This window comes from Prunus avium, chromosome 1 (assembly GCF_965620075.1).
Source record: "Prunus avium chromosome 1, drPruAviu1.hap1.1, whole genome shotgun sequence".
In the NCBI taxonomy this organism is placed as follows: Eukaryota; Viridiplantae; Streptophyta; class Magnoliopsida; order Rosales; family Rosaceae; genus Prunus; species Prunus avium.
Window position 1 is genome coordinate 51505250 of NC_142284.1, and position 17020 is coordinate 51522269.

Here is a 17020-nt window from a genome sequence, read left to right on the forward strand (position 1 = left end):
ATCAATTGGCATGCGCAACTTTTCTAGATACAAACTGGTGTCTTCTTTGAGTCTTAAGTTCTCTGCCAAGTTCAGATTGCAGCTGGTTTTCGGTTTTGGGAGGAAAATCCTGTTCGTCCAAGTAGCACTCTTTCTGTTTTTGGTTGTAACTATATTGCAGCCGCAGCATATACCCACCCCAGTGTTGCACAAGATGGCAGAATTTGATTAGAAAGTATGACGAAACTGAAAACCTAAGTTCAATAGCTTTCTTTTCAGCAACTTATTTTTAACCTCAGTGTCTGATGCTTGGATCATGGATGATGTCTCATATTTTTAAGCTAAAAATGCATCCTCTAAGGCTCAGTCAGTAAGCAGCATATGATTGGTAAAATCGGACACATTTCTAATGATCAAACTGAAGCAGACGCATTTCTAAACTACGTAAGGTAAGATCGGCTAGCGCCACGACAGAAAGCTCATGTCCCATATCTTCATTTCATCACAAATGCACTGTTATATTGAAACAAAAGATTGAACGAGGACACATTTGAAATCAGGAAACATAAAGAAATATTTTTTTGAATGATAGGTTTCATGTTATTCCCTTGAGCCCACACATAGCTTAAGAGCTCCAAGAGAGAAGGAAAAAGCTATCTCTACTCCTTGTTCAAGACCTTGGGAACTTTAATATATGGCTCCTCATAGTTTGGAACAGCAGCAATCATGGCCTCCCTGTTGAAACACAAAAATAAGTTTCGATGGCTTTATCGATCGAATAAATGTGAACCCAAATTTGGATGCATGAATAGAGTGAACACAACCATCACACCTGTTCTCAAATGTTTCAGGAATATCGGCCCGGAAACTATCACCTTCAGTATCTGTAGTTAGCACAGAGAGAAATATAAGCAAGATTCAACCTCCTGCATTTGTTTATTTTTTTATTATAAATAATAATAATTACGAACAGGAAAAGCAATGCAGCTAAAGCCATGTGGTTGGGTTTTCAATCCCATTAATTTATTTTCAAAAAGAAAAATAATAACTCAAAACAAGAGTGAAATGTGAACTAAAAATGAGTGTTTATGAATGGTTTTGAAGCACCTGCTCTGATTGAGGGCTCCACACTTTGAAGATCAACATCTTGAAGCTGCCCAAACCTGTAAAAGAACCAGCCAACCATTACTCATCATAACAACAAACAAAACCCATAAAATACTTCAACATGATGTTAATTAAAGGAAAAGACTAAGCTTACCAATCTATAACAAGTCCAATTTTGGGAGCAAATTCTTCAACCTTTATAAGAGTGAAAATAATTATTAAAAAAAATTAAGAAATAAAAAGAATGGAAATTTAGTCAATGAAATGTATGACTATGATGAGGCATCAATTCAAAAGAAAACAGATAAGGGTAAGACACCTCATGAGGGGTCAGAGAAATTCGAGCAGTCTGAGCCAAACGAGGCAAGTCTGGAGGCTCCAGAGAAGGCCCGCTGCTTTGGGTTGTTGAGCAATTTGTTCGAACCCAGTTGTTGCTAGGACGAGGAAAGTTGCTTTTGCTGTTAAAGTTGTAGAAAAGCTGGTTCTTGGGTAGCGAAGAAGACGACACTCCCTTGACCAGAAGCAAAGCTCTGCTTCCCATTTTCTTCCTTCCTATCTGAAGTAAATTTGATGTTGAAAAAGGAACACGGCAGTAAAGTTTGTTTATTGGGCTGCTGGGCTGGGAGGAAAAAAAAACAAAAAAAATTACTGAAAAAGGAAGAGGACAGGTTGGACTGCTCGTTGTTTTACTAAGGGATTTAGAGTGAAATTTTTGACACTTAAGAAATTGGAGTGTAAATTTTTGGCATTTTGGAAGTTGCGAGCATGAATTTTATATTGGGAGTTTCACTAAAACACCCAAAATTGGGCTGAAATTATAAAAAAACCAAACACCCAAAACACTTTATAAACACACCCAAAACCCATCATTACACACACTCAAAACCCATTTATAAACACACCCAAAAAATATACAATTATTGATTTTGGGGTTAATTTTGGGTGTGTTTCTATGTTTAAATAGTATGTGAGTTTTTTTATAAATACATGTCTAGGATTGGGTTTAGTTATAATAATCTATTTTATATTTTGGGATTTGGAGAGTAAATTTTGACATTTTAGGATTTTGGGTGTGATTTTTGGCATTTGGTGGTTTGGAGTTGAATTTTAGCATGTGATGTTGACTTTGACATTTTGAGGTTTCGAGTCTGAATTTTGGTATTTTGGAGTTTGATGTATGTAATGTGACATTTTAGAGTTTGGGATGTCATTTCGGTGTTTTTTAAAAGATCATTTTCTGAGTTTTTGTGCTGTTAAATTTTACACCCCCAAACCCCAATTTCAAACCAGTTGTATATATATTATCCACCATTTACCTACAAATGATCTTTGACACTACTAAGTTTTGTGTTGCTATCACGGTATAAATGATCTTGACAACGGCCTGTTTTCTCATGCCCTTAAATCCAAACTGCATCCAGTTGGGTATCACATCACATCAGCATCCGGTTAGCCTAATGATACGTTAGATTAACAGGGAGAAAATATTTACAAGAATACCTATACAATTTGCTAATTTTAATTCAACTTTTGTCTAAACCTCCTCCATCTGCCGTTGTATTGCTCTTCTCTGCAACGGTGTTGCTGCAATGGTGCAGTTGGGGAGCAAATAAACTCCTTCGACAGACGCCGGAAGGTGGTGGATTGGCACATTGCATGGAGTCCTCAGGTAATGACGCGGATACAACTGTTGTCACCGGAGCGGCCTCTGCATCACCGGCTCCAGCATGGCCGGCTCCATCTCTCCCACAACCTGCAACCAGTAACGCAGCTACAACCATCAGTGTGTGTGAGTGAAAAGACAATCTGCAGATGACAGTGCTTTTTTTAACCCCAAAAGCAGACAGGCAAACTTTTAAAAGGGGTAAATTGCTTCAGCTCTGGTTTACCAAGCCTTGTCTCCTCTCCGTACATGGTCCCAATAAGGTTTTAACAAAAAATATGAAAGGAAGAAGTTGAATAACCTGCTTGCGTAGTGCTGGTGTTGGGTGTGCTTGTGTTTGAGGGCGCAAATAAGGTTCCAGCTCCTTTTTTCATTTTAGACTGCAAAATACAACCGCAAATTCGTAATGCATTAGTCAATTTCATTTCCTTAACTACCTCAAACTTGTGCAGAAGATCGTTTGCTTTGATGTGGACATCAAATGCTAAATGCAAGTTATGTTCATGTTTCTTAACATATCAGAACTAAGAGAAGCGCATTTTATGGTGTCATCATGCCCTTGTGAATGCTTAAAGGACTGCGGCTGTTGAGTTTCCATACCTTTGCATTCTCTTCACAATGCTTTACGACAAAAGATATGTTTGTGTAACGGCCATGCAATAGCGTGTAAGCCCACAAGAGAAGCTTTCTCGGAATGCTAAGGTCAAGGATTTCAGCCCCATCCATGGTCGGCTTGAACTGTGTATCCTTTGCTAACCAAGACGGAACCAAATACAGGTTGACACCAGACGAGGGCATCACACAGGAGCTCTCGCGATAAAAATTGTAAGAAGATCGAAGCAGAGCGCTGGCAGCCTCCAAATTTTCATCTGAAGCTTTCTTAACTGTTAAATTCTTTATTTTAGACAAAATAGGATTCCGTTTTGCTTCAAGATTTTTAAAATGGGTTGGGTCCTCGAATGCTGAACTCCATAATTCGTCTGTTTGCAGATCAACACAAAGCAGCTGGCTGTTTTCCGACATCTCTGTTGGATTAAGGACCTGCATCTCACCGGTGATTTCAGACTGTGACGGAGTGATCTTTGCCAAGCTTAGTATAAGAGATCGACACCAAGCAATGGAAGCATGCCTACAAACTTTTGCACAGTTACTGTTTGATAATTTTGGATTCTTAAACCTCTTTCGTATCTTCTCATTTATGGCTTCAAGTGTCTCCAGCTTGCCATTTTTCTCCAATGTTATTATGTGTTCATGAAGATATCTGTAGAAGTACGAGGAGTGCATTAGACTCCGGAAGGAGAACTATCTTGTTCAAGATTAATAAACAAAGATGGATCAGGACTCTCGAGTTAAACACTGGAATTTAATAAGAAGTTGAGAAATAAAGTAAACATAAATTTTTCTGTGCAATTTAAATTACCCATATAAACTGCTTTCTGATGTTTCTGCGACCTTAATCTCAGACAAACCACATATTTCTGGCCATAAGTTCCCCTGCTCCATGAACAAAACAAACACTTTCTCCAATATATGCTCAGAATTACTTGTAGCACCAGAGCCAACAGTCTCAGCTTGTCGCATGGATGAAACCAAGGCCTTAACGTACCTCCCAAGTGCTACTGGAACAAGATCTTCAATGCATAGTGAAAACTGGATTTTCTAATCAAGTTAGATCCCACTTAAATTGGTAGCGAAAAATAAAATCAGAAATAGAATAAGATGAGCTAGACAAGACATGCTATTTTGACAGTAACAATGACGCGTAATTGAACTGCTATTATAGAGGCATACATGACGAGTGAATTAAGAAAAATGCACTGAAACATAAAATATTTTGTTCCACAAGTCATAGAACTCATCAAGAAATTACATCAGCTATGGCAGTCAAAAGTAATGGCACTAGAGGTTAAAATATTACCCTCTTATCAGCTCGCAGAGATATATAAGCACGGTCGAGAGTACAGATGTCTCCAGTCTTCTCCAACAGTTCCAAATAGAACAACAGATATTTCCGGATGCAAGTAATAAACTTTCGAGAACTTTCAGGTAAGTTAACTTCAAGGGACTTTTTACTCCCAGAGAAACCAGGAGTTTTCCGCCTGATACACAGAGAAGATATATCCAATTAGTTTCATATGGAATTATAATTTTAAGCTAATTAACAACATGGACAGCAAACAAACTGAAAATATTGAAAGGGGGCGTTTGGGTAGTATGTCAACGTGGAAAAATCTTTGTTTGAAATTTTTTTTGGTGTGTGTGTTTAAACATATGAAATTAGTTTAAAGGAATTTGCATTCCGTTTCTTTTTCAGAAGAAAAAACCGGTGAAAGAAATTTTTTGTATATTCCTTGTGGTGTCAAAATTCCTTAGATTCAGAAATATATAATATAAAAACATAATTGTTGCATAAAATTATAGTTGCACCTTCCTTTTTTGACCATGCTATCAATCTCCCACATATTTATTGTAAATGATGAGCGAGATGATTTGAAGCAAAAGGAGAGTTCTTCCTTTGCCCTCTCCAGCGCACCACTTTCCCCACTTCTATACAGACCTTGAGCAAGCATATATCTGGCTTTATGAAAATGTTTAAGCTCCCCTTCAACACAAGTTTCAAGGGCAGAAAGACAGTCACTGTAAAGCATGTTCCACACCTCTAATTTGAGTGAATCTTCATGCTTCTGCTCCCCAGTGTTTGCTTGTGTGCTTCTATCCTCCGGTGAGTTTGAGTTTTCAGAATCCATGCTACCTAAGATTGTCATGATAGCATCCTTTCTCGATTGATTAAAGGCATATGATGAAAGAACCTGGAATGGTAAAAAATTAATTGCAAAACAGGCAGCTGTCAAGCAAGCATCCATCTTATGGACTTCAATAGATTTTTCCGGCCAGTTTGACTTCATTATTAAGACAAATATAATACCTATTAAGGAATATATTATTTGGATTGAAAAAAATAAAGATTCAATGAAAAAAGAGGGGGGCTGGTGATTTGGAGAAGCAAGACCAAAGAAGAAAAAACCTTTAAAGTGTCTATACTTTGTTTTCCACTTGTACAAAGCATCTTCAAACGTGAAGCATGCATCCTGTAGACTGGATCTACAGCTGTTGGATTTAGAGCAATAGCTTTATCATAATATGACAATGATGTCTCATAAGAGAATCCTAGCTTTTCACAGAGCTTCCCAATATAGTAAGCATGGGACCAATCTTGCCTGATACAGAAGACAGCACAGACAAATTACCGTTTTAATTTGACACATCAGGTGGTTGGTTTGAGTAGGTAACTGGAAAAATGAAACTATGCAGAAAAGAGGACATACTTGTGAGCGAAAGCTTTTTTAAAATGTCTCATCGAGTTCTCACAAAACATCATCCATGCTGCATCCTTCAAGGGTACAACAGTTCGCTGATCATAAAATGGCACCACATTTTGAAGGCTATCATAGTACACCAATGCCAATAGCTCGTGTATCTCAGACTGGGCCACAAAAAGAGAAAACAAATCAGTACATTCTCAGTAACATCCCAAAGACATTCTAATTTCGAACTCAAGCAGAAAAGACTGGATTTTTTTTTTTTTTTTTGCCTTAATGGCATGTATTATAGCATGTAAAATATTTTTATTCAGGATCCACTGCAAGATGGCCCCTACTGTATAATTTCGGAAACAAAACAATTCCAGCCATTTTATTTGATCTGATGCTCTGCTTGAAAAAAGATTAGTTAAAATGTCAAAGGATCTATATGCCCAGCATGACCAAGAAAGAAAGAAGGAAAGACCCTACTCCCCACCAATACAATAACATATAGGAAAGAAAGGGGTCTAACCTGCTGAACTGATGTCTTTGCCAAAGCCAAACTCATTAATAGACACCGTCTACTCCTCCGTCGACTTGTCTCAACTCTCTGAGGTAAAGTAGCACTCTTCCTCCATCCTGCCACATTGATGTGCTTACTGCCATCATTTAGCAACAAGTCTACTTCCTGTAAAAAAGGATCATTAGAAAATGAAACTTTTCCACACCAGAATTGTGCTCTGTTTTGGTTTCTACAGCATTAACAAATCAGAATGATAAACAACAAACATTACCTCATCATAGATATTTCCGAGTCTTTGCCAACTTTCGAAACGTAGAGGATTGTAGAGTAAATCATATTTGAAGAGTTTTGCGTTATGCTGTACAAATTCTTCCCCTTCCTTGGTAAGCACAAAGCCAGGCCACTTATCAGTAGCACTCATTTCCTCAGATAGGGCAAGGAAATAATACAAGTTGCAATAGACATCCAGATACGGTTCAGAGCTGCAATCATACATGTAGAAAGCTCACTTCTTCAAATTAGAAAACTTATGAATTTAACCATCAAATGATAACAATTACATTTTAAAATTAAAATACAAATTAGAACTTATATTTATGTATACCTCCCAACGGATGATGGCTTCTGTTGTTTAAGGCTTCTCGCATCAGGGAGTATAATCTTTGTTATGGTTTCAAGAAACCCATCAGATCCAGCCTCCTCTGACAGCTTATCTTCACACAAATGAGGATCATCTAAGAACTTATCTATTGCATTTCCAGCCAAAACATCGTCTGGTGGTTGTGGAAAATGTTTGCGTATGGCTCTGAGTACTCTTCGAACTTTAACTAATCCTGTCCTCTGTAACATACATGTATAAGCTTAGAAAAACAAATGTTGGGAAACTAAATAGTTGACGTTTTTTCATTAGAACCCTTGTAATAAATTGTTATAATGCACATATGCACACACATGGAAAAAAAAAGGGGGGGGGGGGGGGAGGGGGGGGTTTGGGAGAGAGAGAGCTCACCGAAGAAGCCTTTGCATAAGGTAGTATGTACTGAAAAACATCAGCACACTGTTCCTTTGTCTGGTAATCACCAGGGCTAGTATTTTTGTGCACAACTAAATCATCTTCGTAGGATGAATCAGATCTTATATTTAGACCATATAAGCAGAAGAAACACTGATCCAATGCATAATCAATTTTCAACTCAAGTTCCTCCCTTTCATCTTCAAGGAGCTCAGCTCCGGCTTTGTTCAATTGAACATTTTCTTTTTCACATCCGTTGAACTTGCCACCAGACCCATCTACACCTTGCTTTCCACCTTCCAATCCCACACTGTCTTTATCTAGGGTATTATCAAATGAAGTGCTTTTGGAAGGTGTCCTTTCAGAAGCATCCTTTCCTGCAGCACTGGTCTCATCTATTCCTGTGTGAACCATTTCCAAATCAGTATCTGATTTGGCATGACTGTTTAGGCAAAGTTGCTCTTTGTATTGAGTTGTTTCCTTGTTTAATGAGTTAGAGTTAGATTTAAACTTCATATCCAAGGCCAATAGATGTTTAATTGCAAACTTAAGAAATGTTCCTTCCTCCCCTTCACCACCCAGACCAGCACAGCAGAGCCCATACTCAGCCAGCAAATCATGCATTGTGACAATTAAGTCAACCTACGACACAAAGTCGGGAAAATTAGAAAAAGGGAAGAAAGAGTGAAACATATATATATACATATATATCATCATCATCATCATGATGAAAGGATTCATTGTATGAACAATTTGAGGAGACAAGACTCACTTGAGTTTTAACAGTTATCATGATGTTGAGGTGTTGGAGCTTGCAAAATGCAATGGAAGCTTCAATAAAGCAACTTCTTTCAATTTGATCAGTAATTACTAGATCAGAAGACTTCTTAGAGAGGAATATACTTGCAACGTTGCACATGACTGACAAGAGCAAGCATTGCATATCACCTATGCTGCTCATTGGAATAGTGTCCTGCAAGCATAAGATATAATTATGTAGTGCATAAAACATGAACCTACACAGACTGATCCATAAGATTATTCACTTGTGAAAACATAATTCTATGTTTGAATGGAACGAATGTACTGAAATTTTACAGTTTGAGGTAAGCATGACCAAATATCACAGCTATTTATATATAAATACTGATAGACTTACAGAAGCCCCAGATTGATCAATAAAGTTCTTCACTTGGGACACACATTGAGAAATAGCCTTCACTTCCTCTGCAACCAAGAAATTCCAGCAATGCTTGCTTGAACTTTCTTTTGTATCTACATCAGAAGCATAGCGAGGGTTTGACCCAGATTTCAATAGGAAGGATTTACAGGAAGCAAGGCATTCATCGATTCCTGCTGCTGCCATAAGAATTTGCAGTTTCCGCCGATGGCAACTCAAATAAACATCAACATCCATAGGTTTTGTCTTCTCACATGCTTTGATTAAAATATCTAGTGCTGATAGTTCAACAGAAGTAATTCCTTCTCCTCCTTTATCAGCTAAGCGCAAGGGTAATGCATCAGGGGGAACATTTTTTGTTGCAAATAGAAGTGGAACAAGCAAGGACATGCACTCCATATACATTTCTTTCTCAATCATCTCACCTAAAGTCTTCTCCATCAAGAAATCAACCTTTAAAATGTTGATTTCATGGAGAATTCTATGAATGGTTAACTCTTTAACAACCTTGCAATAAGGGAGGTGGATCACACATTGGGAATCAGTCGTATTTTCCTTCTTCGCCAAAAGAGACAAGGAAATACAGAATTCTTGGTGGGCTTTTTCCTTGTTGCCATCCAAAATACATAACCGTCCGCTTAACCAGAAAAACCGAACCCAGAAGGAACTGTTACTTGTTAAAGACAAACCATCTAATGGTACATCCGGGCAAACAGAAGTATTCGCTGATATTCCACTAGTACCAAAGAATCTCTTAAGCCCAGAGATACTTTCATCTTCCACAGCTACAGATTCAATAATTTTACAAAGATGATAAGATGCCTCAGACATGAACTCAGATAGCCTGGAAACATCGGAAGACAATGACCCAAGGTCATAATAAAGCTCAGCAAGAAAAAGGCAACACTCACGGCTCCTATCCTTCCCCCAATTCCTTGTCATCTTTTCCAACTCCAGGATCTTAATAAATGCATCCTGATACAAAAGACCTCTACTTGCAGCCTCCTCTAAAAGCAAATGTGCCATATGGAAAGCACCATAATTATTTGAAGTTTTTTCGACAAATCTGGAAACTTCGCCATATTCAGTATCCCACGGATTAGTTTGATCAGGACATGAAACAACACAATTACCAGAATGACCAGAATCTTTGATTCCTGATCCACCAGCAATAAAAGGTTCTAGATATTGAACTACAACCTTGGCCTGATCCTTACCATTACCAAAGTCAAGATCTTCTTTCCCCGGTTTACGACTTCTAAGCCTTTCAAGACGAGTACTCCGCCTCTCTTGTGGTTGTAATTCTAGAAGATTTGTGGCTTTTTCTTTAACAGTACCTATTTTTTCAGAGTTACAATCACCAAATACAGCATTTCCACCAATTGGGGATAAGTTAAACCCTTTCCTTTCCTCAAATCCTACGGTACTTTCTGAACTAGAAGGTAAGTGTAAAATCAATCTTACATCCCCAGATCGGTGTGATTTTGCAGCCCCCATCTCAGATTGACTCCCATTCAATGGAAGTAAGATATCCATGAGTGCATCAACAAGAGCAGCCCAAGAAGCTTCTGCCAGGTTCAGATCTATGCTCTGCTTCAGCTTCTTGGATGCAACGCCCTCCTCTATATTTTCATCACTTGCTTTTCTCTTGTCAACAAATTTTAGACGGACATGTTTAGGTTCCAGCTTATCTATACCTCTAGGAGCATATGGAACTGGCTCGGATTCTTCAATGGTTTCCTTGACATGCAAAGCACGAGAATGTGATGGCCAATGCCTCAAAATTAACTCTGCAACAGAAAGGCATGCAACCTCATCACCAATAGCAATAAGAACTTCCAATAATTTCTCCATGCAGTTCCCTGCATAAAAAGATCAGAGAAAGACATAATCTGTCACAAATACGGTGCTGAGTCCATCATTGTGGAATAAAGAAAAGTTATTTTGGCATGGACGTATAGAACATATTTAAACACCATAAATTGCTTACAATTACTAGGGCTGCATAAAAGCCCTTGCTCAAATGCCCAACGGGATATACTCAGAGAGCCCATTGAGCATGACAATGTTCCCAGCTGGTTCCAGACAACAGAATCTTTGGTATCAATCTCTACAGCTTGAAGATAACATCGTAGAGCACTCTCATAATATGCCGAACCTTGTTGAAGGTAAACATTAGCAAGGTTCTTCAGTGCCAAGAATCTGCATCAGCAAGAAAAAGATAATGGAGAAGATATTTAAGAACATCTTGTTCATTTTCTTTCCTTTGTATCCTTTCTATTGTCACAAAAATATTAATAAGAGAAAATTTACAAAACTAACATTCTACTGGAGACTGATTCATCCTATGTGAATTAGAAAATTGTAAATCCACTCAGAGCATTGCACAAAATAATAGATATTTTTCATAAAGTTGGCCAAGGCCTACAATATACTATGGGTAGTGGATATATCCAAACCTGAGTTGCAATAGATGGCAATCGCTGACATTACCATCCACCTGCATGGCAATAGACACTTGATTCAGAGGCAACCAACAAGACTGCCATCTTAAAACTGTTTGATGAAAGTCTAACGCTCACCTGAGCGTTTGCTATAAGAGGATCTTGTAGGACAGATTCTAACAGCTCGGTAGCCTTTTTGTATTCTTTAGCTTGTAACTTGTGAAGTCCTTCATGATAAGTTTGTGAAAGATGAAATTCCTGCCATGACCAAGCCAAACAGTATGAACTCTATTCTTGGACAAATATCTAACCAAAAAAGAAAGCATTTCAGCTCAGAAGATCTAAAAGCTTCAGAATTGGACTACAATACAGAAAGAAACCCGTGTTCAATTCACAGTTTATGGTGCATTCAATTGGTCGAAACCGCGAGTTTAGTTCTCTCTCCTTTTCCGTAACTTCTAGTGAAATGTGAACAATACTCTTTTTTTTTTCTTTTTTTTTTTTCTGGTTTGCAAACAATACTCAAATTCACAACACTCACTACAAGCCAAGAAAATCCCAATTCATTGACATAACAAAAATTTGACGCATTCTTGACCTAACTCCAGCAAAAAGTAGCTACATGTAGAAAAAAATTACGAATACAAAAAATATGTGAGAGAGAGAGTGAGAGAGAGGCATGCCTGAGCTTCTTTGGTGGGAGCTAAAGGTTCCCATTTGCCTTTGGATTCAGTATCATTGATAGCTGCAATTGAGAACTGAAGAAGCATAGAAATTCAGAATTAGAAAACCCAAAAAACAAACAACTAAGGAAATTCAATCGAGTAAAAGCAACGTAAATTAGCTCACCATTGTCGACAATTCGAATGCGGCAATGAAGCAGCTTCGCAGAGAATTTGGGCTTTCAGCAAATTCTAATGCTCACTACGACTACTTACTAAGGGGATTTTTAGGGTTTTGAAATCCCTTTAGAAATTGAAAACAAGAAATTGTTTGTAGCTCACTTGCTGTTATTAAGCGAGGGAGATTTCATTAGGAAAACGATAAAAACGCCAAAACACAGTGCGTCGTTTTAGCGGTTTTATCAAGCAAGAAAGACTAAAACGCGGCGTTTAAACGTGCCACCGTTTTATAATCTTATTAGTGCTCCTTTTTTGGTCAAGCGTTTGTTATTTCCTTTTACGAGTTTTTTTGCGCCTTTATTTATTTATTTATTGGATCATTCGTTTTTTGTTGAGATGATAGCTCACTGATAGATTCCCGAGAAAATTTGTAATCGGGAAATGCGAGTTTCTGTAGCTGTTATTGCAACCGCTGATCGATTATTGGTCTGTTTGGTTGCCGAGAAAGACTGAGAAAGGTAATGAAAACTAGCATGCATGCAAAACGACTAATCGTTCGTGTTTTGACGATGTTTGCTGTTAAATGTTCCCAGAATTAGATGTGCATCACTACAAAACTTCACTTAGATTTTGTGATTTCTTTTTCACTGACACATTCAAAAGCAAGTTTGCTTTCAGTGCTCTTACTTGTATTGCATATAGTTTGTGCACTCGATAAAGAAAGGGATAAAATTTCTACCAAATTAAAGATTTTAGTTATAGTGAGTCTTAGGGGGAAGTGCTTCAGCGGCCATACTATTTATTTTTAAAATAAATAAATAAAAAAAGACCAGCCTAATAGCACCTCGATGGCCAATTTTTTTATTTCAAATTTTTTTAAAGAGCATAAATTTTATAATTAAAAAAATCCATAGTAAGAACTAACAGCATGAAAAGCACCATTGCTCAACTTGATCAACCCTGGACAGTTCCTCTTGCAATAACATTGGGTGTTGGAGTTTTAGGACTCATTGTATACAAGGGTATCTTTCTCGAAATTGATGTGATTTCGAAAATCATTAGACTAATAAACCTTTACTTTGCCCCTTCTGCTTGAGAAATACAGTTAATAGAGAGAGCTTACGTTGGAAGCAAAACTTAAGCTTTCTATTTTGAGAGTTTGCAAAGAAGGGTGCCCTAACAATTTTGAAATTTTGTGGCCTACTTCTATTAGTTTATACCTTATAGTTATTAATTTGCTAGTTTCAACATATCCAAAACATATATTGAAAAGAGAGAAATTTCGCACTAAATCAATATAAGAACTCAATTTTTTTATTATTTCTTTTTTTTTCGTGGGAATGTTTGCCTTTGATCTACTTCGTTTTCTTGAGTGCTACTAAATTATGATACTGCACACATTATTTGTCGTAGAGAATTGCATGCTGAGTTGTAATGGTCTTGGTAATTGCTTCACTTTTCAAACAACACTTTACATGAAGAATACTACCACCTCTCTTACTACTATATCCATTAAACTTTGCTTGAAATTGTTGTTCTAGTTGGCAAAGAAACTGCAAAATCAATATCTTGCATTTTTCTTACAACAAGTAAGAAATAATATTTGCCTCTCAAATTGTTTCATAGTTGGTAAAATATGGAACAGGAAAAATGTGAATAAAATACATTCGTGTTTTATTCGGAAAAATTTTGGCAAGTTACGACTGAAAAGTTCGGCCACTATATAATATTTTAAACAAGAAAAATACGTACGTACATGTACAATACAAGTATTAAACGTGAAAATGTTAAATTCTTGATACGGGTAATAACTCTGAAAAAGTGAAAACTCAAAAGGGGACAATAGAGACTCGGGTAATGGCCTACTAGTAATGGATAATGCTATAAACTACTTTTATCTATAAATAAAAATCGAGGAAAAACAATTTTTAAAAAATAAGATCATAGTGTCTATGTAAATCGTATAGCCATTCAGCTATAGTATTTATATATAATTAAAAGGCTTATTATCACAAAACGTCCCTGACGTTTGCGAAATTATCACATTGCATCCCTAACGTTTTTTTGTATCATTAATGGTCCCTAACGTTAATACAGGTACTCTTAAATAGTCCTTCTGTAAAAAAAACCGTTAAATCTAGGGGTATAATCGTCAAATCGATCCAAAATTATAATATTTTTTTTCCTTCCCTTCTCTCTCTCTCTGTTTCTCTTTTTTTTTCTCCTCTCTTTCCTCCTCTTTTCTTCTTCTTTTCCTTCGCTGTTTCTTCTTTTAGATATTTATAAAAATACCCAATCCTAGACATGTATTTATAAAAATACCCAAGCACTATTTAAACATAGAAACATACCCAAAATGGGTTTTGGGTATGTGTGTAATGATGGATTTTGGGTATGTTTATAAATGGGTTTTGAGTGTGTGTAATGATGAGTTTTGGGTATGTTTATAAAGTGTTTTGGGTGTTGGGTATTTTTATAATTTCAGCCCGCATTTTGGGTATTTTAGTGAAACTCCCTTCTTCTTTCTCTCCCTTTTTTTTTTCTTCTTTCCTTCTTTGTTCCTCATTTTTCTTATTTCCTTCTTTCTCTTTTTTCTTCCTCTTTCCTTCTCTCGGGGTGGTGATTTGGGTGGCTAGAGTGCTGGGTTGGTGGGCTGTGGAATGGGGCAGGGAGAGAGTTGCAGAGAAAGTACATAGAGGGGCAGGGGTATAAGATCCCACGGTGGTGGTTATGGAGGTCGAGGTGGTGGTTTGGGTGGCTAGAGTGGATGGGTTGGTGGGCTGTGGGAGGGGGCAGGGAGAGAGTTGCAGACAGAGTAGAGAGAGGGGCAGGGATATAAGATCCCACGGTGGTGGCTTTGGTGGTCGGGGTGGTGGTTTGGGTGGTGGTTTGGGTGGCTAGAGAGAGAGAGAGAGAGAGAGAGAGAGAGAAGGGAAGGAAAAAAGAAAGAAAGAAAAAGAGTGAGCGGGGCCAGGCGGAGAGAAAGAAGAAAGAAGAAAGAAAGAAAGAGAGAAGGGAAGGAAAAAAAATTATAGTTTTGGATTGATTTGACGATTATACCCTTGGATTTAACGGTTTTTTTGACAGAGGGACTATTTAAGAGTACCTGTATTAACGTTAGGGACCATTAATAATACAAAAAAACGTTAGGGATGCAATGTGATAATTTCGCAAACGTCAGGGATGTTTTGTGATAATAAGCCTAATTAAAAAAAACCCTAGCAAAGCCGCACGGCTATACTCTTTTTAAAAAAAATATTGAGTATAGCCGTGCGACTATACTCTCGCATATAGCTATTCAATGCCCACGTGTCAATAGTCCTTTTAATCCCTATTTTTTAATTTGGTCAATTTGATTCCTGTGTTTAGGACCATTAGCCAATGTGATCCAATCCGTTAAATTTATGTTAAAAAAATTTAAAAACTGTTTAATTAAAAAAATAGATATATTTGAATTCTATTTAAAAATAGATAATTAAATAAGATCTAAAATTTTGTTCTGGGCTACTTTTTGCAGCCAGACCCAAAGGCCCCACCTCCACTACACACACCCACCTCCTGAACACACCCCCCCCACCACAACAAAAAATCGCTGAGCAGCCTGTCCCTCCTCCTTGATTATGCCCATCCTGTTTTTTTTCCTTCCAATGTTATGTTTTGGTTTTAATGAAGTTTCAATATATTTTTAATTTAATTAAAATTTTAAAATCAATTTCAAATAAGTTTATAGGTTTTCAAAAAAAAGAAAAAAAATGTTTATTGAACGGCAATTTTAATGGAATGTACTACATTGGCTAATGGTCCTAAACACAGGAACCAAATTGGCCAAATTGAAAACACAAGGATTAAATTGACCAACGTGGTAAAATACAAGAATTATTTTTGCATTTGAGCCTAAAAAAAAAACAAAGACCATAGTAAAGCTGCGTGGCTATACGATTTAAAAAAAAAAATCCCGAGTATATCCGCTCGGCTATACTATTTATATATATATATATATATATATATATATATATATATATATATATATATATAAAGGGACACGCATAGCGCCTAGGGCCCGCATAGCGATTCGGTGCCACGTGTCCAAAAAAAAGTATAGTCGCGCGGCTATACGCGTTAAATATATTATATTTAAAAGGAGTACAGCCGCACAGTATACTATTTATTTAAAAAAAAAAATCCCAGTAAAGCCGCTCGGCTATACTATTTTTTAAAAATAAAAACCGTAGTATAGCTGCGCGGCGATACTCTTTAAGTATATTATATTTAGAAGGCGTATAGCCGCACGGTTATACTATTTGTTACAAAAAATATATATAAAATCATGGAAAATTCTTTTAATTACCAAAAAAATATTGTAAAAACTATTTTAGTATTCCAAAAAATTGATTTTAGCCTCCAAGCCCGAAATCCAAGTCTCAAACCAAAAACCCTAACTTCTAAACCTATTGCAAAACCGTTTTCAAGCCTCGAACCCTAACATAAGCCTACTCTAGGACCCTTATGACTCAATTAGGCTTAGATACTCACATAACTCGACCTAGCATTTTACGATAGTATCTTAGACTTATTTAATTACTTGAATTAGTAATTAGTTTTAATTATTATTTCTTTAGTGAATAATTAGTATTTAAATATTTTATTAAATTTCAGAAATTACTTAATAAATAGTATTTAATTCTTTTAAATTCTTTTATGGACTTGAAACACTATTTTTACTTTCCAAAAGTATTTTTAAAATAGTTTATATTATTTAAAAATCCTGTAAAATTAAATTAAGTACCCAAAAATATTGTAAAAACTATTTTAGTATTCCAAAAATTGATTTTAGCCTCCAAACCCGAAATCCAAGTCTTGGGTTTATCAAGTCGACAATTCGAATGCGGCAATGAAGCAGTTTCGCAGAGAATTTGGGCTTTCAGCTAATACTAATGCTCACTATGGGGATTTTTAGGGTTTTGAAAT

The 17020-nt window shown here is 36.7% G+C and overlaps 2 protein-coding genes across 3 annotated transcripts; both read right to left on the reverse strand.

The window, feature by feature from the left end:
• Positions 1 to 448: 448 nt before the first annotated feature.
• On the reverse strand, positions 449 to 1675 carry LOC110748732 (glutamyl-tRNA(Gln) amidotransferase subunit C). The gene is made up of 5 exons (XM_021948677.2): positions 1406 to 1675; positions 1241 to 1281; positions 1087 to 1142; positions 812 to 863; positions 449 to 714 (listed from the first exon to the last, which is right to left on the reverse strand). The coding sequence occupies exons 1-5, from the start codon at positions 1625 to 1627 to the stop codon at positions 639 to 641; spliced, it is 447 nt and encodes a 148-aa protein (XP_021804369.1). The 5' UTR covers positions 1628 to 1675; the 3' UTR covers positions 449 to 638.
• A 784-nt stretch (positions 1676 to 2459) lies between these two features.
• LOC110761151 (Tetratricopeptide repeat (TPR)-like superfamily protein) lies at positions 2460 to 12250 on the reverse strand. 2 transcript variants are annotated; one of them, XM_021963552.2, is made up of 19 exons: positions 12060 to 12250; positions 11894 to 11968; positions 11349 to 11468; positions 11226 to 11266; positions 10757 to 10968; positions 8746 to 10628; positions 8359 to 8559; positions 7584 to 8228; positions 7179 to 7414; positions 6846 to 7056; positions 6584 to 6739; positions 6076 to 6233; positions 5775 to 5967; positions 5177 to 5559; positions 4668 to 4848; positions 4170 to 4399; positions 3350 to 4010; positions 3051 to 3129; positions 2460 to 2839 (listed from the first exon to the last, which is right to left on the reverse strand). In XM_021963552.2, exons 1-19 carry the CDS (start codon positions 12060 to 12062, stop codon positions 2610 to 2612), a joined length of 5898 nt encoding a protein of 1965 aa, XP_021819244.1. In that variant the 5' UTR covers positions 12063 to 12250; the 3' UTR covers positions 2460 to 2609. The 2 variants fall into 2 exon arrangements, with proteins under 2 accessions (XP_021819244.1, XP_088102688.1); XM_088246562.1 differs by lacking the exon at positions 12060 to 12250 and having other exon boundaries at positions 11894 to 11980.
• Between the last annotated feature and the right edge of the window lie 4770 nt (positions 12251 to 17020).